This window comes from Cardiocondyla obscurior, linkage group LG01 (genome assembly GCF_019399895.1).
Source record: "Cardiocondyla obscurior isolate alpha-2009 linkage group LG01, Cobs3.1, whole genome shotgun sequence".
NCBI classification, from domain to species: domain Eukaryota; kingdom Metazoa; phylum Arthropoda; class Insecta; order Hymenoptera; family Formicidae; genus Cardiocondyla; species Cardiocondyla obscurior.
Genome location: NC_091864.1, coordinates 10,639,201 through 10,660,670, shown reverse-complemented (window position 1 = coordinate 10,660,670; position 21,470 = coordinate 10,639,201). Strand labels below are relative to the sequence as shown.

General features: G+C 43.3%; 1 protein-coding gene and 1 long non-coding RNA gene across 2 annotated transcripts in view; one reads left to right on the top strand and one right to left on the bottom strand.

Annotated features, from left to right (window-relative positions):
* The window catches only part of Mesr3 (misexpression suppressor of ras 3), a 40,610-nt gene extending 35,033 nt beyond the window's left edge, over positions 1-5,577 (top strand). The window contains exons 2-4 of the mRNA XM_070659840.1: positions 3,752-4,012; positions 4,169-4,381; positions 4,890-5,577. Coding sequence (XP_070515941.1) covers positions 3,758-4,012; positions 4,169-4,381; positions 4,890-5,228 — 807 coding nt within the window. The 5' untranslated portion in view covers positions 3,752-3,757 and the 3' untranslated portion in view covers positions 5,229-5,577. The remainder of the gene's footprint in view (positions 1-3,751; positions 4,013-4,168; positions 4,382-4,889) is intronic.
* The window catches only part of LOC139104435 (uncharacterized), a 102,367-nt gene that overhangs the window by 27,748 nt on the left and 53,149 nt on the right, over positions 1-21,470 (bottom strand). The gene's annotated exons all lie outside the window — the stretch shown is intronic.

The following is a 21,470-nucleotide window of genomic DNA, read 5'->3' as shown; positions in this document are numbered from 1 at the left end:
AATGCTTTTTCGCTAGCACTGTGGACGTTTACGTAATCTCTTGCCGAAGAAAAAAAAATCTAGCGCACGTATTTGCTAAATTTTATGAACAACAAAAATGATTCTTACCTTAGGGTTGATGATTTTTATCAAAAAAGAACACGTTTTACTTATTGTTAGATAACCATTCCTCGGATGCAAAATCTACGCCCAAAACAAAGTAGTTTTCCGCGGGGAAAAGTATTTTATAATGTAAAGTCAAATAATAGAGACTTAGAGATGTGAGAGAAAGGATTAAAACTACCGCGTAATGAGAATAAGTATTACGTGCGAAGTTTTCACTTCACTAATACTCTCCACGTCGAGATTACGAGTCGCAAAGTCTAATTTGTGGTACAGCCGACAGCTCTAATCATCAAGTATAAGTACTTTAGAACCACGTGCGTACGAGCTTCCGATATCTGCGTATGTACCGCGTGTGCGACTGCCGGCTCGCCTAACTGAGGAATGCGACGTGCTAGGCCACGTACGCAGCTCGCGCGCGCTCGTCCCCACGACCACCTTGTTTATGTTTATCGTCTCTACGCAGGTTAACGCGCTACAAAAAAATTTATTCACCGAATAAAATGTCGAACATTATTTAACGTATCACGAATATGTAAACGTTGAAACAGTATATATATTTTTAACAATTTATAAAACAAGCTCCGTTATTATTCGGGATTGTTCTCTTATAAAACTAACTTACAAAACTAATATAGTTTATTAACTTTATTTCGTTGGAAGTTTAATGCTAAGAGAACTTATTAGAAGCGGCAGGAATATTATAAAGCCGCGGAGTACACTTTTTCCTCGAGAAGAAAGAAAGTCTCATAGGCACGTCTGCCGCCGCACCGCTGATCTAATTAATCCTGATAATTATTTTTTACCGCCCGAGCAGAGCGCGCGCGACCGGCTGCGTGAGAATAACGGAGTCGCGGCGTGCGATCGCGTTTATCTGCAGTTTATCTAGGAGCGAAACGAAGCCCGGCGCTCTTATCGTGGTAACAATGCTTGCGTTCCTTGCTGTAACGTTGACAATGCACTTCCGGTGAGCTCGCCGGAGTGGACACGGCTCGCATTTCAATTTGTATCGTTATGTCGCACCGTGATATCTCATTCATGTACACGCGATACCGGTAGACCGATAGATGCGGGTCGATTGTGAAAGGAAGAGTCGTTCTCCCCCGATATTTTGCAGCTCCCAGCCGCGAACTCGACGCGAGCTTATTAAATCTGCATAAATCAAGCTTGATGTATTAATCCGCCATCTCGCAGCAAGGAATTCCGCCTAACTCGACATCGAAGAGAAATTATTTCGACGGCGGCTTTCTCTCGTTCGATTTTTGTATGATAATATCTTGCTAAATTATACATCGAACCGACAGACATAATTAATAACTTGTTAGACATGCGAGTCGCGATACATACCTACCGTCGTATATTAATTAAAATTAATAGAAGCACCATTTATTTCCGGCCTGTTGAAAGCAGGTATTAGAAAATGTCTATTATAATGCGTGGCGATCGACGCAGAACCGATCGACGTCACAAGCACGGCAATCCGGGGTACCACGGTACGCCGGGTCGCCGCTAAAGGGTACAACGTCGGGAGCAGAGTGCGAAAGTAGTTCGAATCGAACGAAGTCATTTTCAACAGGCCTCAGCCGCGACGGAAAAAGAAGAAGAGGATCGTGACTCCGGCGATAGTTCCGGATAGTTCTACCACGGAAAGCGACACCGAGAATCCTGCGCCGCAGCCGTGGGCACCGAGGCTACTTCAGCTGCCCGCTCAGAGGTTGACAAGACCGCCTAAGGAATTCTTACTTCCCGGAGACGTCCGAATCAGCAGGTACACTAGTCCGCGATGGCACAAAGTGCCATCACCCATAGTGACTCCGTCGCCAGACACCCGAACGATGCAGACCGACGGCAAACATCGAATCCAGCACGCTCCTACCACCAACGAGTGCGGGACCCAGACGGACCCGTGGGCGACGACCTCCTCGAGCGATGGTGAACCGTTGACTTACCCCGAGAACGAGATATGGGGACCGATCAAAGTCACATTGACTATCCCGCATATTTCCTACCGTGAACGCCGTATGGAGTAATTCCCGGGATATTAAAGTGCGCCGCAAGGCGCCACAAATAAAACCAAAAATGATCTTTGTAAATATTGTATATAAAATAAACTTAAGTATGAGAAAAGGAGAATTCAATCCTTTCAACCCACATCTTCACGACGTTCCGAACACAACGACTTATCATATAATGTAATGTATTATTCAAATGCGTGTTCCCGATATCACATATTATTTAAAAAAGAAAGTAGCGTTAAAACTTTTCTACATTTAATCAAATTGAATAATTTAATTAATAAAAAAAAAATATATATATATACGTATGTATTCAACGGCAATTTTTTAATTAAAAAATTATTTTTTCTTTTAATATATATTATAACAAACTAGTACAAACCAGTATTACGTATTTTTCCAGCTTGTCAACCAAACTGTTCGTCCGTTTAAGACTTAATAAGACTAGATCGACGGCGATGCGTCAGCAACGATCATGAGTAACGCAGGAATGCGCTCGTCAAGTGTCAGAGAACCGTTGACACGATCGCGCATCAAAGCATCGCCATCAATGAACGACGAGGCCGTCATCGCCAAGCTGTAGTAGAATTTCCTCCTAGAACCGAGCCGATGACATATAGATACCGATTAGTCACCCGGCCGATTCATTAATACCGTCACCGATCGAATTAAGGCCGGGCTTTTCTCGCGTGCATTAAGTGGGTCGACCCTGGATGCTGCTGGTGCTGATTAGCTCTCTCACGGAGCCAGCTACTCGCGTCCCGGCCCCCGCTCTCTCTCTTTCTCTCTCTCTCTCTCCCCCTCTCTCTTGCGTCATCGTAGTATCGAAGTCGACGACCTAGTTTTTCTCACCTCAGAGGTCGGGCATTGGAGCAACGAAGGGGTCTTCCACCCCTGCGAGCGTTCCCGTTCGCTCGTATCGCCCTCTCTATTTCGCGTAACATTTTGCCCATCATACTGTTATTTTTCAAATACTACGTGCAACAAACAAATGTGTGCGAACAGTCCTGTATGAAATCTCGTACAATATTTTTTTATCACTTTTGTTACCCGCTAATGAAGCTTTGCGGAAAGCTTAATGAAATAACTGCATTATTATTGATTTTGATGAGACAATTTATATATATATATATATATATATATATATATATATATATATATAAGAATCAACAATTCTGGTATAGCTTAATAAAACAGGTCGCCAATATTTATAGAACCTGGATGTACCTTGCGCAATCCAGGGTGTACTAGAAATCGATGAGGTTTCGTGCGCGCTCGCAGAAAGCAAGCATACCCTCCGTTTCCCTCCGCAAAATAATAAACCCTCGCTGTATACCCGATGTATTTCAATATTGCGTAATGAATATTATATTGCATAATAAATTCCGCGCAAGTTTCTGCTTGTGCTGGAAAAGAACATCACGGAATGTAGAAAAAAAAAAAAAAAGAAACCGCTATTGGTCTTTTTATTTTTATACGCAAGTTTCTGAGCAACTATTATTTTTATCAATAACTATACGTAATTGTTAACGGTCGATTAAAACTTAATATTAATAAAACGTCGTCGATCTTTCTTTAGTTAACGAACTTGTGGACATTTTTACTTATATATCAATTTCTTTTTCCTGTTTCAGAAAACAATGAACGGACCAGTCTACGCGTCATCTTGTCCCGCATTGCAGTCGAATCTGTCGCTACACAGTTCATCCTATTACAGCGAATACAGCGGCACAACGCGAAGACGACTATCCTCCACGGGAGAGGCGGATACTTCCGCGACGTCGAGTTACGAGGGTAGCGACAGCTCCGAGAACAGCGACGAGTCTCGTCTCGATCCAGTTAGCCAAATGGAACGGGAGCAGCTCGAGACTTTTTTCCGCGGATTAAAATCGCAGGTGAGATACGCGCGAAACGCGATAAACGCGCCGATTGAGAACAATAGGCTCGTTTATAAAAGATAAATCGCAGGCAGGAGGACGCGCGTCAAGTGCAACTCAAACGCAGGCGGCACGTCGTTTAAAGTATAATATCTGGGGTTTCACGTTACGCAGGTATTCGTATGTGAATCACTGGCGAATCTGTATCTCGGCAGCGCCTCTCAGACCGAGAGGTGGGAGCTCCGTTTCACCGGGATCCCCGTGGTGGTTCTCGATCTCGGGGAGACGAGATCACGATCCAAGAGACGGATTCAAATTTTACTGGCGGAGCGCGGTACTTGCTTCACACTCTGGCGCGAAACCATCGACAACCTCTCATCGTACAAGGTAAAGTGTCATCGTCGATTATTCAAGTAGCTACGCGCGAGTCCATCGATATGTTTGCAAAACGAAGACTACAAACGTATATATAAACGGACGAAACACATATTTGACATCCGGTATTAATTAGCCCTGGTATTCAATTTCAAACTACAATTCAAAATTCACGTTGCGTTACGCGTTAATAGCAGATTGCGGCCATAAATAATTCATTTACCTGTTCGAGCTTTTTGTTTATCTCGTTAGATAGATTACAAGCGCCGGGTTACAAAGCGGATTAAATTTCAGCGCCAGACATTTAACGCCGTTTCGAATTACACCCCCGCGCGTATTAAACACGCAAATAAAACGCAAGTGGTCTGGCGATGTGAACGACACGGATTTCGTTTTTAATCTCTGGGGAGCGACTTTAAAGTAATCGTTGAAAAAAAAAAGAAAAAAAAAATACAGCTTTGACTATACCATGCTAACCTATTGTTCGCATATCACAAAGTGAAAGCCGAATTGGTTTTAGGTGTCGGGGCCGGCTTTCCACACGATGTGTCTCTCCTCGGACCACACTCGCCTGGCCGGACTCAGCTTCGACAATTCAAAAGCAGCGAACGATTTGTGGCAGCACATAGAGCGCCTCGTGTCCTGCCCGGAGAACATAAGTTTGTCGGCGCCGGGAAAGAAAAAGAAGAAACCGGCGCCGAAGAAGGTGGTACTACCGGCTAAAAGCAACATCAGCCAGCCGTGCCAGTTCCAGCATGTGACCAGCGTGGACGCGGCCGACCGTTCGCGTTATTTCTCGCTGCAGACGCTCGTGCCGGCGTTGAACGAACTGGAGAGCTCGCTGGAGGCGAATTTCTGAAACAAGTCCGAGGCCCCTAGGCTCTCCTAGGGCCGACGCAGCGCGACGCCCGACTCCCGCCTTCGTCCTCGAAAGTAATCCCACCGAGGGAGAAGGATCTAGTTAATATCACACGCGGGATAATAGACAAAGGGCTCGCGCGCGGGCGTCTCGAGTCGCGAATGTGTTGAGAACCGAGGGGAGGCAAACGCTAGAAAACGACATCGCGGATTCCATCGGAAATTTCTTTATCTTTTTGCTCTTCCTCCGAAGTAGTTGTAGAAGATCTAAGAGCCAAGACGGGGAGGAGATATATCGACGAAGCTTTAACGACGACAGAAAAAAAAAAAAAAAAAAGAAAAAAGAAAAAGGAGTAGGCACCTTTTCTCGAGAGGAGCTCGCGAGGCTCCCCGTAGTTTTACTCGGATTCAGCTCTATCTTTCCTCGTGTTCTTCCCGATATAATCAGCCAGCTAGTTGGTAAGAGTTTAACGGTTAAGACGCGCTCCGATTTCCGATTCCGCGTTAACCTCGCTCTCGCGTGTCGACCGGATCAGCGTCGCGCGCGGGGAGCTTGGCTCGAAGGGCCTTTCAAGGAAAAGAAGCGCGGTGAGCGATCGTGACGGCAAGAAGGACGTACGTGTCCTCTCCCAAGTTGACTAATCCGTTAGTGTCGCGGGCGTGAACTACGAGATCTAGTCCGTAGACCGAGACGGAACATTCATCAATCTCTCTAACCACTCTCGAGAGTAACTGCGATTGATGTCCGCGACTGCGAATCCTGATTGCGGCCTCGGGGCGAAACAGAAAGTATCCCCGAGGCTCTCGCGACGAGACCTTCGAGGTCCCAACGTCACACGCCGCTCCACTCTCTTTCTTTTTCGGGAAGTCCTTCGAGTCGTAACTATCGATGTCGTAAGATTTATTATAGACCGTGAAAGAAAGTCTCTATCAAATGTTACGGCGATAAATGATCTATCTGTTCGTGATAAACGTTCTTGCCTGGAGAACGCTTTTGATAGATCGTTTCATTATCAATACGCCGCCCGTAAGCGCGGGCGTTAAACTTTTTAATTTCTCGGTAAGGTAGAGAAAGGAGTTCGATTTGCGGAAAAAATTGTTGACGACGATAGAAATGGTAGGAATAGAGATTCATTTTAATTACGCGTGCATGAAGTATATCCGTCGCCTTTTTGACCCGTGTAAAGTCGGCGGGAATTTTTGTTCATTATTTTATTTCGCGCGTATACGACGGTTCCACGTGTGTATGTATTTTAAAAGATCCTTGAGGATCCAAAGGCAGAGACGGCCGACCGTCTTATCGCACTTTGCAATTCGAGTACAGCGATCTGACGTGAGGGGAAGAACAAGCGCTTTCGTAATGGAATGTCTAAGACGCGAAAATCTTTATGCGAAAACCAAACCAGCGAGGCGTCGCGATTAGAAAAGTATCGCGCGAGTATATGCAAAATGTATTTCCGGAGGGCATCGTATTGGTTGTATACACATTGTCGCTATTCAGCGCGAATAGAGGGCTTTCTCTCCGACAGAAAGCGTAGAACTCCCGCGGTTGTTCGCTTTGTAATTAAAGGCGCGCACTGCCACGGTGAAAACGGCGTCAAACGGACTTTCAAAGTACACAGCGTGAATAATTGCGACGAAATTAAGTTTAGTGCTTTCCCTACTCGCCGTAAAATGCCAATACTTGACGAAGAAGGAACTTAAAACTAGAATAACAAGTACCTTCAATCGGCGGAGAAGTCTGTTTGCTTTACTGTTGACCGAAGGAAGACCCGCTAATTCAACGTGTGTTGTAACATCGTGGCTTAGTGTAGTAATTCATATAACGTTAGATAAGACGTTAAATAAAATAAAAATAAAAAAAGAATTTAAAAAAAAAAGAGAGAGAGAGAGAGAAATTCGACACCGCCGGAGAAAGGAGAAAATTCTTCGTAACGTAGAATGTTAACGTAAAATCGTTCATTGACGTCTCTATGTTGTGGATTCGTAATTATAAGTACGCGAGATCGATGCACATTTTTCGACAAACGATAAAAGTCGATGTAACAAAGAACGAAATACTGCCGAACACTTAAGTTGCGAAATAAACGAAAATTAAGATTAAGAGCGACGGCGAATACTGGAAACAAACATTGTGCCAAAACCAGTTTGGAACCAATATAAGAGAGCGAGTTTTTTAATTAATATTTGAAGAATCGAGTTTGAAGAATCATGTGCTTCCACTTGAAACAAGACTTGAAATGCCAGTCCACATTCGCAATTAAGATTAATGACACAAATTGAACGGCGTGTTTCCAGTAGCCTCGTAACGTTCGCGTAACACATTACGATGTTAATTAGATTACTAATTAGGTAGAATTAGTCAGATTGACGTGTCCATCTATAGCAGACTTTACTTCCTGCCCTTCGAAACGTAAATGTGTCAGTAGATTTCGGTAGAAATTCTCGATCTTGTTGTCGACAACGTGTACGCTCGATAAAATGTTAAATCTACAGAAGATCTACAGTCATCAATTTTATCCAAGTGAAATAATATTAAAGAACATAACTTTCAAATAGATTCCTGGCTGAACTACTGCATCAATATTATTTTAAAATAACTAAGTCGATATCTCGCACTTGTAAATTCTACCCAAGTGGAAATTCATCTAGCTATTCTGATTAATTAAAGCCAGTAGTTAGATCGCGCAGATTAGATATATTTCTTAGCTAATAACTTAGTTTGGTACTAGCCATAATTATTAATTAAGTATTTATTATTTAGTGACTATCTAGCTAATGTCTAACCGTTGCTGTTTAAAATGTCAAAAAGTGAGAATGTAATAATTAAAAAAAAAAAAAATTATTACTGGATAACGATAATAACGAGCTAAAAATACTAAAAAACTAAAAATTTTTCGTCGCGTACTAGTCTACTGCGCGTACTGAATTATGTTAACGCGCGCTAGACTGCTGAGTTCGCGCAGTAGACTAGTACGTGGTGAAAAACGCTTCGATATCTAGCTTTTTCAGCTCGTTACTAGCTTGCACGTAAACCACAAATTGGATGGCTAAGTCTTTAGATAACGATCAGACTCAATTTCTACTTGGGTACGTATTCTTTTAAATATTCTACGAAATCTCTTCTTAATCTTTCTTTCGTATTATTTCACTTAGACGTACTTGGTCCATAACTGAAAATAGAGATGAAGTATTCTTCCCGAGAAAGTCGCGCACGGAGAATGTCGTTTCGTGACGTTCGTAAGAAGACTGGTTTTACCATCCCGCAAATGTAGGCACAGTTAACAATAGGCACCTATGTAGCAATAGCTGTCATTAAATTAAAACGACTTGATTTTAGTCTTAGGACCGTTCGCGCGAACGTCTCTTCAGCGACTACTTCGTTTGACTCGCTTCGGGACTTTTCGTTTCGCTAAACGGAAAAATGCGCGCGCGCGTTTTGCTTTATGTCCATTGCGAATCAAACTTTTAGCAATTAAGATTAATTAACGTGTCAGTATCGTCTAAGTTAGGCCCGCCCGGAGGTATCCTTTTACCGTATTACCGTATAGACGTAATACTTTATCGCGGAATTTGTACGCACACACTTTGGTCATGTAAACCGTGAATTTCTTTCGAGAGAAGATCCGGGCGAATATTTTAGGCATTTAAATAGATACCGTAACTTCGAATTAATACTAATTTCATTATCTACGACTGTGATATAAATATATGTATTTGTATCGTTACGTTTCGTAACATATATCCGCATTAATCAATCACTTGGAGACATAAGTTTATGAAAATAATATCCAATGTAATGATAATTATTGTGCTAATAAATAGTAACTTCATGAAACAAAGCATTTATCTGAATTTATTGGAAACTTTCCTTTTCTTAATTTATTTTCCTTAAAAATTATATTTAATCATATTCAACGTTGCTAAACCTAACCAAATATTACAAATTAATTAATCTTTCACGCGCGAGACTTTTCTTTTGGCGTCACGTACGCTAGTCTTCACTTTTATGGATTTTATTTTATTTTGTTGCTCTGACATAGCATCTGTTGAAAAGGATATTAGTACATGACAAACGTCTCGAATAATCCTTCGTACCTCGTCGGTGAGTGTACCATGACTCGGTATCACGCAGCTTGCTATGCGAGATAAAAGCACCGCTGAATAATCAGTGCGAGAAATTCAACAGAGATCGACTTTATCGGATGGCGTTGCTGTTCGCCTGTTCGCAGCAAATATTTTTCAATTAAAAAAAATATAAAAAAATACTATCCTCCCACCCTCTACAACGCCCATCGATGTAATATTTTTAACAAATTGACAAATTGATTTTACCGCACCGCGCACCTCATTTTTTAAATACCAAGCAGAAATAAAAATTTCAAAAAATTTTTTTTTTCTAGCCTCGTAATCGTAATGCATCCTCGCGACGTGGCTAATCGTACCGGAAATCTTATTAATGATCTGTAATTTTTATTTTTATCCTTCGGTGTTTACGTCGGCTGAGCAAAAATGAAGAAACCAATATAATATCGACGCGGGTTAATAACTGTGATTTATGCAGGCGTTATTGTGTTACGAGAGCCGATGCCCGAGCGTCTGCGGTTGCGAGAGAGATCGATAAATCACGAGCACATGTATCAATGATATTTTTCACCGTATCGATCTGCCGGTGAATAAATCACAACGGCTCGCGGGATGCAACCACCGCCGAAATCGCGATACGTATCTGCCGAGAAATCTCGCGTTTTGACGTGCCTGCACCTTGTGCTCATCATCGCGTATAGGAGGCCGCCTATGTATCTGGGTGCTCCAGATAGACGCGCGCGATAGGGAGATCGGTCGGTCGGTCGATCGTCGAGCCGAGTCCCGAATCGAGTAATGAGAGGGACTCGGCGCCGCCTTCCGTGCACTTCGGCCTCCCTTGTTTATGAGAATCATCGGACCTACATCAGGGCGATCGGGCTCGCGTGGGTGGATCTCGAAAGAGCAGACGCGAAAGAGTAGGTGGGTAAACGATGCCCTCGCACGCCGAACGCGCAGGAGAAGCATCCTTAAGACGGTCTTTGAAAAATGCAAAGTATTGTTGCGTGAAATGGCAAACATACCCGCCGGATTAACGAGACTTCTGGACGAGAGCGTTTCCTCTTCCGAGACAGATCAATCGAAATTATTTGAACGGCTTTAATGTCGTTAACGTTGTTAATCCGGAGGCTGCACGCATGGCTATGCGCCAAAGCGCGCAGTCGTTGCATATGCATGGCCGACATTTACATGATGTTTACGTTAATCGAGCTATGCGGCAAAACATTCTTAATACAGGACTTAATAGATGCCGGATGAGACGCGCTTGTGCGCGTAATAAAAATTAGATGTAACTAATCTGTGATTCCTTTATCGAATTTAATTAAATAAAGGAAGGAAAAGAGAAGTGTAATAAAAGTCATTCTTCGAACTTGATTACTGAGAGCATCACGATTCGCAATTACGTGAGTCGGTTTTCTCGTGCTAAATAGGACATTTGTTTCACGCGGTCGTGGAAAATAAAATTAAAAAAATCGCGTAGGTAGTTCGTTTACGTGCAATTTGCAATTCTAAAGGCCCCCTCCCGTATCCATTTTGTCACTTCGTCGAAGTTTCCAGTCACGGTTCATTGGCGCGAGATGAGTTTCAACCGGCCCGATCGTGCGGTGCAATCGATTAGCACTTCGTACCACGGCTGACGAACAAGCAGCTAATTATTCGGCGACGAGGCGCGGATTGTATGCAAAAACCACGTCGGTCGTCGCACCCGGAATCGCAAGCGGACGCGGACACCGTCGTCGCCGTCGCCAATTCAATTCGATTCGGTCGACGACGATGTTTCGTTCGATCCCTTTGCCGCAAACCTACATTCCTAAACGAGATAGCAGATCGCGCGACGTGAAACTGCATTAACATTCTTACCGCGTCGTATGCGACGACCGGCTTTGTCGTCAACGTTCCGCGATGCATAGCGAAAGTAAGAACGAGGCGGTATCGAGCGTTCTCATTCCGGTGTGTCGGGAAAAACTCTAAAGCGTTGCATGCAAAATCTCGAAATGCACGCAGTAAGCCGGATGCAGAAAAGAAACTTAATTTTCTATCGAAAATCCAAAAATTGAAATTATTCATCTTATTGCGCGCCGGTGACATTGTGCGCGAAATTTCACGTTACCGTTGCGAATCGTTCGACCTGCGTTAAACGTGGTAAACGCTTCGAATTTTCGTGAATAACGCAAGGATATATCGAGATCGAGTACGCGGTGCCAAGCGTGGGATTTCGGTCGCGAACGCAAAGCACCGTCGGGACGCGAAACGTTCGTCATTTTCAGCGGCGGGTTTGAAAGCCGCGCTTTCGCGGCACTCTGATCAATCCTCGAATCCCCAATTCGTCGGAGGGCTCGATCGATCTCGTCGCGGCGGAACTGTCGTAAATCGCTCGCGGTATTAATCTCGCGGGTCGATCCACGTCGGTGATCACGATCGACTCACAGGCTAAGCTCTGCCGTAGATCTCAGTTGGATTTACGAACCGCGCGTCTCCCCGGTCTTTCTGCCGTCGAGAAAAGATCCGCTTCTCCCGGTACGCGCGGCATTTTGTGAAATTCGTCGTCGTTGTCACTGTCGTGTGCGACACGCGACGAGAAGACATGACGGCAGACGATCATTTTTATTTTTGCATCTCTGAATCACCCCGCACCTCGAAGAAGTGAATAAAAAGTTAACAATTCACCGCTGCAAAAAAATATCGCGAACACTTTTGAATATTTAAATATTGGAATATCTTTAAATATTTTTAAATTGTTATCTATTATTTCAGACAGTTATGTATTTTTCTTTTCTTTTTTCTTTTTTTGAAAGATATGTATTTACGAATCACGTAGAGTGTTGCTGTATAATATTGACGTTAAGTAATTGTTTACTATTTTTAAAACTTGGCTGCAAAAGTACTAAAAAAATCATTACAAGCAATGTTCAATTTATTTAAAAACGGAGAAAAAAAGAAACAGAGAGAGAGAAAATTTACATAGGTACGTAATTGAAATCTACATTTAATTTAATTAAGTTTAAATTTGAGAGATGCACACACTTTTAGAAACATTTGCTGGATATAACGTGTATGTGACTACGGTCTCTCTGAAGACCGTTTGCGATTATTCTGAGACTGACTTTACCGCATTACTCAAACGCTGCAAATAAGCAAGCCAGCGCGACATCATCGGAGCGCGGTCTTATCCCGCCGCACCAGATGCGCATCGCTAACTCTTAGCGGACCTAATATTAAGCTTCTGCGGCGGAGCAAATTCTTGCAGTGGCGCGTAATCACGTCCGAGTCTTAATTACGTTGATAACGTCCGCTGTAACAAAGTCAGCCACTCTAAACGACGGTGCATTAAATAATTCACGTCGGACGAAATCATTCGCTAGCCGGAAACATCTTCTGCATGTTTAATGAGATTTGATGTATCAGATACGCGAAGAGATGCGAATTCGCAGGTCGGTGGAGCAATTTCATTGCCGTCTATATTCCGCGAGAAACCTCACTTCCTCCGAACGTTCGCGGATAATTGAAGTAAGAGAGAGAAATATTCAGGCTGTCAGAATGTCTAGGAATGTCGTCGAACTCCAACTTCTCTCCTCTTCACATTAGTCGTAATTGTACACGAAAGGTCGTGATTAATTAATTAACGACGAGTTTATATACCGTCGACGGCGTGTGCCGGTTTCGAAAAATTGCGCTTGGAAAATGAATTAAATACCAGTCTAGTCTAATTGATTTTATCAAGTGACGAGAGAGGTGTTCGGGGAAACAGAACGGAAAGTATCTTTTATGCAATATCGGAATAACGAACGCGCAAAATAATTGAAACTTTATGTCGAACCAGAACACCACGGAATGCGCGGCATTTATTTCAAATTAAATATCTTACGTTAACAAAAATTGTTTTATATTTAATAATTTTAGTAACGAACTACTTACCAACGTATAAACGTATTTTACATTATACTTAACAATTTAAGCACCTCTTGGTTCTAAGTATAATTTATGTATACATTCAAACATTAATTATATTCTTTAGAACGATTGCGGAAACTGCAAATAATTGATTGATCGACGAACGGCGCGACGACAAACAAAGGTTGGGCAGTCGTGCGAGCGGCGCACGTGCCTCACGCGACTTTGACGTCACGGTTCCTGCATTCCTCTGCCTCGGTCAAGCAATATGCAGTTAGCGGAGCTCTGCGCACACCTGGCCAAGATGATTAAAGATAGACTAACCAAGGTGTTAAGTACTCTTTTATCAAATAAATAAATAACTTTTTAATTTGTTAATTAAAAATTTCGGACGGAAGATCGCGCATCGTCTAACCCTTTAAGGAAACTAAACAACGTGATGATTATCGTATTCGGTAACGTCCGCATTTTAATTTGAAAGCGATCCACCTGACTGGGAGAGTAGCGAGAAAGCAGCGGCGTACGCAAATGCGCGCGGTGACTCTTGTGACATACGTCGCAGTTTAGATTGTATAACTTCGTAATTTACCGTGAGATGTGTGTTGCAAAACTGGGTTGCATATATAATTGGATAACTCGTCTGAAGTGTCCTCACACATGGCGAAACTGACGGCGCGCGAGGTCCACGAAACGTTCGTAATCTCGGCGGATTTGCAGGCAGGCTTAAACTGGACAGCGCGACCTAAAGCGACCACATCTAGGTCTCACTTAACCGGCCATAAATCCGACAACTGCAAGTATAAACGCCAGGCTAAACATGCATAATTCATTTACGCGAGAAGACGTTAAAAATCGCATGCATTAATTCGTCCTCGGTCGGCCGGAAGATGCGCGCGAAATGAAATTTCTTCTCGCCGTCTTTTTTTTTTTTCTGGAAGTACGGAATTCGCGGAGATATTCTTTTCCCCGAAGTTCGCGCCGAGTTTCTCGTCGAGTTTAGGGTCAACGGCATTTTCGCGGGATGCCGTGGCAAAAGAAGGAATCCGGCGATAATCGCGCGACAGGAAGCTGTCGACGTGCCGGGCGCGCGAGCAAGTGCCGCAAAGGAGACGGGCGCGAGAATCAACCTGCTTGCCGTCGATATCGCTACGAGGAATCGGCGAAGCCGTCAGTGTGTTTCTGGAACTCACGTACCATTCAGACGGCGACTCGGCCTTCGTTTCTTCTCTCCGTCGAGAGATCGCCGGGGTCTAAGCAAGCGTCGGACTGGGACGCCGATCGTTCCCGCACCGCTCGCTCGCTCACGGCGCATCCCGCGACGCATTCAGACGCGAGTTAAGCGCATTACTCGGCTGCCGCTCGCTTTGGTGACGGGGAAATTAGTTTAATCGTCTGCATGATGAGCTTAGACAACTACGCGTAAATGCGAGTGCTCATCGTTAAGAGGTTTTCACTGAAGACCACTTTACGTTACTTCGCATTACTGGAATTAACGCGCCTTATTGTTGGTGGTCGTGGTATTACGTGCCGCGGGCTTATTTCTGCGAAAATTAAGTCGCTCATAACGAAAGTACGGTTATTAGCAATAATAATCGTTATCCCACGTCTTCGTAATGTGACGAAATTCAAAATAAAAAAAAAAAAAAAAAACAACTGATTTGTAAAAATTAATTGCTATTAATATATGCATTTCCAAAGTTCATTAAGTCGTTTTTTTTTTAATTTATTTACAACTCAAAAGGCGGAATGGTATCCTAAACATTACATTTAGAAATAAATTAATTAATTTTATCTGTTAATTTCTTTGGAGTTCAAAATTCATAAAAGACACGTAATTTCCGGAATGTCTTTCGCGCATTTCCCGTCAAGAAGGAATCTCTTACAAACGGAATGTAATTCGCCTGGCAAATGTATCGCGGGGAAGGAGCACGGCCGTCTTGCAGATTCTAGAGATAGCCTAATCGGATTCATTACCGCACGTCATCTGCTCAGACTGCAGCGATAGTTCGGGTCTTTTCTTACGAGCACCTCGATGCTTTCACGGTCATTCTCTGGACTTAATTACACGCGGGACGGTGTATACACAGACACTCTCTAGAATTTCACTTCGCGAAAGACCGGACCACTCGCGTTCCGACTGTGTCGACCGGCAGTTAGCTGCATTCAGCAATGCATTACTCGCGCACGTACGCGTGTACGCGTGCATGCACATTCCTCGTTAAAAATTGCACTCGTCGAATTTTTGTTTCGCTCGGCGAAAAATGCGCCGTTATTCGGCTCTGCGATAAGAATCTGAGAAAATTAATTCGGAAAAAAAAATACTCGTAAAAAATTACTCCCCCCTCCCCCCCCCGCAAAACCGTGGAGAGATTTCTCTTCTCCAGTCCCTTTCCTTCGTTTTTCTATATATCGCAATCAAACGGTAGAGCTCCTTGGAAATCCCAAATTTTGTAATTCTCAACGCTTCGCGGAAATTAATTGACCGGAGCTTATTCGCGTCACGCACGATACATTAGAACAAAGTTTAAAGTGAATGTAAACTTTGAATTTCTCCGGGGAGTGCGCTCTAATTATATCCCATCATGGGACTATCGGATCGCTTACGTCTGGTTGCTAGCGATCACGGATTATTTGCATGGTTATCTTAGTATTTCAATCCCACGGCTGTATAATTATATTTATCGCCGGTTAAAAGCCGTATCCGATAATTCATTGTCAAATCAATTTATTCGCATGGCATTTGATGTGAATACGAATCCGCCGTTTAAGTGCTAAATAATTAAGCTAATAAATTAACAATCTCATAAATAGGTTAACTCATTATCGTGCTGACATGCATTCTAATGCGTATTATAAACTGGCTTTAAAACGATCGATCCTTCATAAATTAACGGACGAAAATACGTATTCCTGCGAAGTTAGCGCGACGCGCGAATTAATGAAGTTATAAATTCTTTGCGAGACGTTAAGACATAAAATCAGAATTATCGGAATTTTAAGAATTATATTCCATTTTTCATTGCGATGTGAATAAAACAGACAAATTAACTGACGCGATATTTAAATCATTTTCCCCGATGGCGCAGGGACAAACGTGTCCCAATTATTTATTCAATTTTTATATATATACGCGCACGCTGCTCAGCTAATTAATTTCATCTAGAGAACATTTATTCTTAACGAGGTAGATCGTAGATAGCGTCAAAGGGCCGCCGTACCTTTCGGTCCTTTCGCGATTAATTAATACACTTGCAGGCGTGCAAGACAGCGTGGCGACGTGCTTGCATCCATCCCGCGATATTTCTCTCTGATCTTGTCGACTGTTTCGTCGACTCGTTTACTATGTCGTAATGTACCTTACGGCCCGCCCGTTGATCGCTGTTATTCATTGCCGGCACGGCGATAAAGACAATTTATCGTCGTCACGCGCTGTACAAGGTTTTAATTGATGACGAAAAAACCTCGTGCACGCAGGCTAATTTCCCGAGTGGTATACAACGCTCGTAACGTAATTCCAAATCGCGGACCGACTTTTTCTATTAACAACAGGCACAAAGCCTGGTTTCACGGACCGCAGCGTTCCATCGGAGTTTACATTAAGGAAGAAGGAATAACGACTTGCGGCAACGAACTGACCCGATCGACTTTTAACTGCTCGATATACAGATAAGGAAACAATAAATCGAAGAAATCTACGGTAAAGTCTTAATTTACCTTTCCGCTCTAATTTTCTAATATCGTTAATTAATTTTCTAAAATAATTAGGTTAGCCTAATGCTGTAATCTGGCGCGAAGTAATCCTTTCAGCGCTACAACGCGTTTATTACGCAGCGCAAACAGTACTTACGACCGTAAATTATATGCACGCGAGTAAACGGTGAGTAAAAAAAAAATCGCCGGAAAGAAGAGTCCGAGCGGAAATGGTCGGAATAAATTCTAAATGTGAGCACAAAAATATAAAATTATTAATTATGTCTATCTTTAAATACATTATCGGTTTAGAATCAAAATCCTCTCTCGAGTAGCTTTTCAATTATTCAAATACCACTGAAGCAGTGGAGGGACCTCTCGGTTTTGAAAATCTATTGCACGTTCGGCTGACGTTGCCACTTTAAATAATGCTCGTGCATTAGTATCTAAATCTCAGGTTGGTTGCACAAGCGTGGCGCAAATCACGGGACGCTGTATTTTCCCCGCAGAAATACCGTGAAAGGCGGCTCCGATCGGATTCGCCCCAATCTTCTTGAGTGCAACTGCCAATAAACTCGCAGAGTCGCGCTTCCGTTTGCGACTGAAATATGACATTTGCATGCAAGTGGGACGTTTTTGCGAGTGCTTCCGCGCGAGGAACGCGGATGGTGCCGCGTGTTCGGTGAGGACCTTCTTCTCGGCGCGCACATCGATTTTTCCTCTCGTCGAAAGAACCACCGGACCTCGAAATTACGCGCCGCCGATCGGATCATCGGCGACGGAGGACAATTTTTACGAAGCATCTCCGCAACGGACCGACGACTGATTCTGAAGGATTAACTGTACCGTCAGCGTGTCGGAATTTCGAAAGACTGAGGAATACGGAGTATTCGGAATCGGGACGGCGGGCCGCCGGATGGAAAGGACACGTTTGCACTGCGGAAGCGTGGGTTACCCGTACGCCCGGTTCACGGGGCGAGATGGTACGAGGGCACCGATATTGGGTTAGTTTTTGCCGGTGGTTTCTAGTTTCCCGAATAGTGCAATGAGGTCTGCGCACTTCCCGCAGACGACCGCCACGCTCCAGATTGGACTCGCGCGCCTGGTGATCAATTTTGCTATTTTAGCAAGACAAAAGAGCGAGACATAAGCCCGACTTTAAGTTCCCGAACCCGCCGCGTCGCCGATTGGAACGACGTATAGCTGGGCTTGATTAATGACGTCACGGCACGGGTGATGCATTGCGGACGATGTTACTTAGGAGAGCGTTCGTAAAAAGTTAGGAGAGGGTGCGCTTTGGATAGATGGAAGTACAACAGGATGCAGCCGGCGCATTCGCTCGACCGCAAATGGCCGGACGACTTTTTCCTCCGAATCGCCTAGAAATAAATATAACGCTCTCTAGATTTAATCAGCCCGATCGATTCTCATGAATCGAGGTAGGTGCTCGCGGCAGATGGAAAATTCGTTTCTTTGTTGAATATATATCGACCGGTGCAGCGATATAAAACGCATGTTTAATATAAAGTCTGCAAATTTATTGAGATAGCTAGAATTTTTTATACTAAGAGGCTTAGCTCTTTATCTGGCCAGCGACGACTGAAACTTTTCATAATTTATATGTTAACGGTCAGAGAACTTATTGTTCGAACGCGCGTTCATAATCGTAAATTTTATTTAACCGTCAAACCGGTACATTTGTTAATTGAAATATTTCATATAACCGCGAGAAAATACTTTAACGCGCGGAGATAAGACCGTCGAAGGTAATTAATTTCATTGTTAAACGGAAAAGTGGCTGGACAAATTCGCGCGTCAATAAGTTATCGATAATGTGATAGTGAATTTCTCTCACGCTCGTCATTGACTCGTTCAGCTTTAAAGCCTACGCGGCGACCGATAACGGTATGGTAATGGCGTGAACACACACCATCGCCAGGTTTAACTTTCATTAAGGTCGGCAAGTATGACCTTTCCATCCAGCGGTCCCTTATCTACCTGTCGACGCACCAAAACCGTGACTTTTTCTCACGTCCAACATCCTCTTTTAAACATCTTTCTTCAGTTGGATGCGCCGCAAGCCTATAGCTACATTTTTCTGCGCAAGTGAAATTTCGCACGAGCAACGAGTGACAGATTACTATGCACTGATAACAAAAAAAAAAAAAAAAATTAGAGACGGCGATTAATCATACCGATTAAATCGACATTAACAATCATACCACATTCAAATTTATTAAATTAATTTTTTTATATTCCGCGACTACAGGCAAAATAATAAAAGTAATGGAAATTCAACCTTTTCTCGCTTTCCCTCGGGTCTCAGAAAACCTTAGACGAGCCTACGAATGTCCTGGGCCTTTTCCGCAAATTTTCTCATTAAGCTGCCCGATGCGCATTCCAGACAGCGCATACAATATTACTTTTATATATACGGGTGACGCGGCCCACATCATGCGAAGGCCGTCGACCCGCAAAAAGGGCGAAACAACTTGTCCGAACCTGATAGCCATGGCAATCAATCTGTTAATATCGATTCGGGGTACCGATTAAGGTACCGAACAACCACGAAACGCGTATAACCCGCTCGCAAATAATCAACGACGAGAGGAGACCGATGCGAGATTATATTGGCAAATTACTACAAGTACAGGGTATCTAAAATGCGTCTCCCCATGCGGGAAATTCGAAATAAAAGACCAAATTTTGAATATTAATTATTACAAGGAGTCCGAGCGCCATGCAGTCTCGACAAAATACACATATACTCTCTTTTTCTCTTTTTAACGTGATTAAATAATAAAATTTATTTAAATAAACGATTTATTACTGTAAAAAGATCGTTAATTTTTTTTCTTTTTTTTTTTTTATCAAAATAAATCTTTTGCGAACAAATAAGGCGAGCTCGTATCGCTTTCTCGCTGTTGAAGCATTATCCATACGCATTCGGTATCGCAACATTGGATAAACTGCACCGCGCAAAGCCCTTGTCCTGGATGAACCCCATCATTTTTCATTGCGCCAAAGGACTTCTTCGTCGGGCGTGTAAAAAATCGCGCGCGAGAACGACGATGTAGCCAGGTATTTATTGTTGTTATTGTTATAGTCCCCGTCGAAGCGAGGCTCGTGTAACGATCCCCACGTCGAAAACGAACAAGATTGGCGCTTTTAATGGTCTGAACGGGTCTTACGTATGCAATGTCTGCGACACGAAGATCGACGACGACACTGCAAAAACGGTAAAGGGGCTCCTTTGCAACATTGTGCTCGCGTTTGACCTCAAAAAAAAAAAAAAAAAAAAAAAAAAAAGAAAAAATCTTAATACAATTTGCACGTCGAGAACGGAGCTTTTTACCGGCCAACCACGTTACAATATGCACTCCCTGTCGATTATTCCCGCGAGTACGCGACGTGCTGACTTTCACATTTCCGGTAAAATTATAGACGTGATTTATACACATACGTACGCGCAAGTACATTCCTCTAAAGTAGCATTCATCGCGATAGAAGTCTGAAATGCATGTTTTTCTAAGGTTTAAACGTATTACACATCGAAGAACAGAAAGAGATTAAAGGCGATTACAAAGTTTTTTTTTTTTAATTTTAAATTAATTTTTATGCTACTCGCTGATATAAAGAAAGCATTCTCTAGCCCCGCGAATGATTATTTTATGCCGGCTTGAGCGTAAAGCGGATTAAGTTCGATCATTAGTCGTCGTCGTCGTCTAAACTCGGAGTTGCGTTTTAAGCGAAAAACGGATAAAAAGTAGAATTGCCCGATGACCTCGAAAGAGTCTTTAATTCGCGCTCTCCACCACGGCGGTTGGCCACCGTAATGGCGGGCTTATGCGCAAGGGAACCAGATCCCGAGGCGTGAGCTCGTCGGAAAAAGCCCGTGAGAGATTGCGAGAGAAGGCAAAGGAGAGAAAGAGAGAGATAGAGAAGAGAAAGAAAGTAAAGAGCATAAGAGAAACAAGATAGCGGTTCCGTCCTCCATGAACTTTTCTTTCGTCTTCCTTCTCCCGTTCCTCCTCTCTTTCTTCGCTGCGCAATTTTACTGCAACTTTGTTCTGTCGGCACTCTAAGTCGCGGATGTCACGAGACGTCATTTCCGACGAGAACGATACGCGTTGCCAAGATTTAATACGTTGATGGACAACCATAATGCGTTAAAGTCTGGGAGAAAGGCAGACGTCAGTTTTCTTTAAATTCTCTCTTTAAATAGAAATAAATAACGAGTGAATAGAAAATGCTTTATTTCCACCGCGAGAGTCACTTTCGATCGTAGAAAACCGACGGCGGGCGGCAAAACCTAGGTCAGAACGAACGATATTCCGCAGCTTTGGAAGTCGCCACTGTACGTTAAACGATCGTTCGCTTCGTCCGCTCCGGAATAGCTTAAAATATTAATGCGCGAAAACCGGAAGAGAGGAACGGTGACAGAGAGGACGAGATACCAATGCCGTGGCCTTCTGTCCCTTTCGGCGAAGAACTTTGTTGCGGGAACATTTTTCTCGTTAATCACGCAATTTTTCAACCTGACAGGAAACACCCTCTTTCAAAGCTTTATCGATTA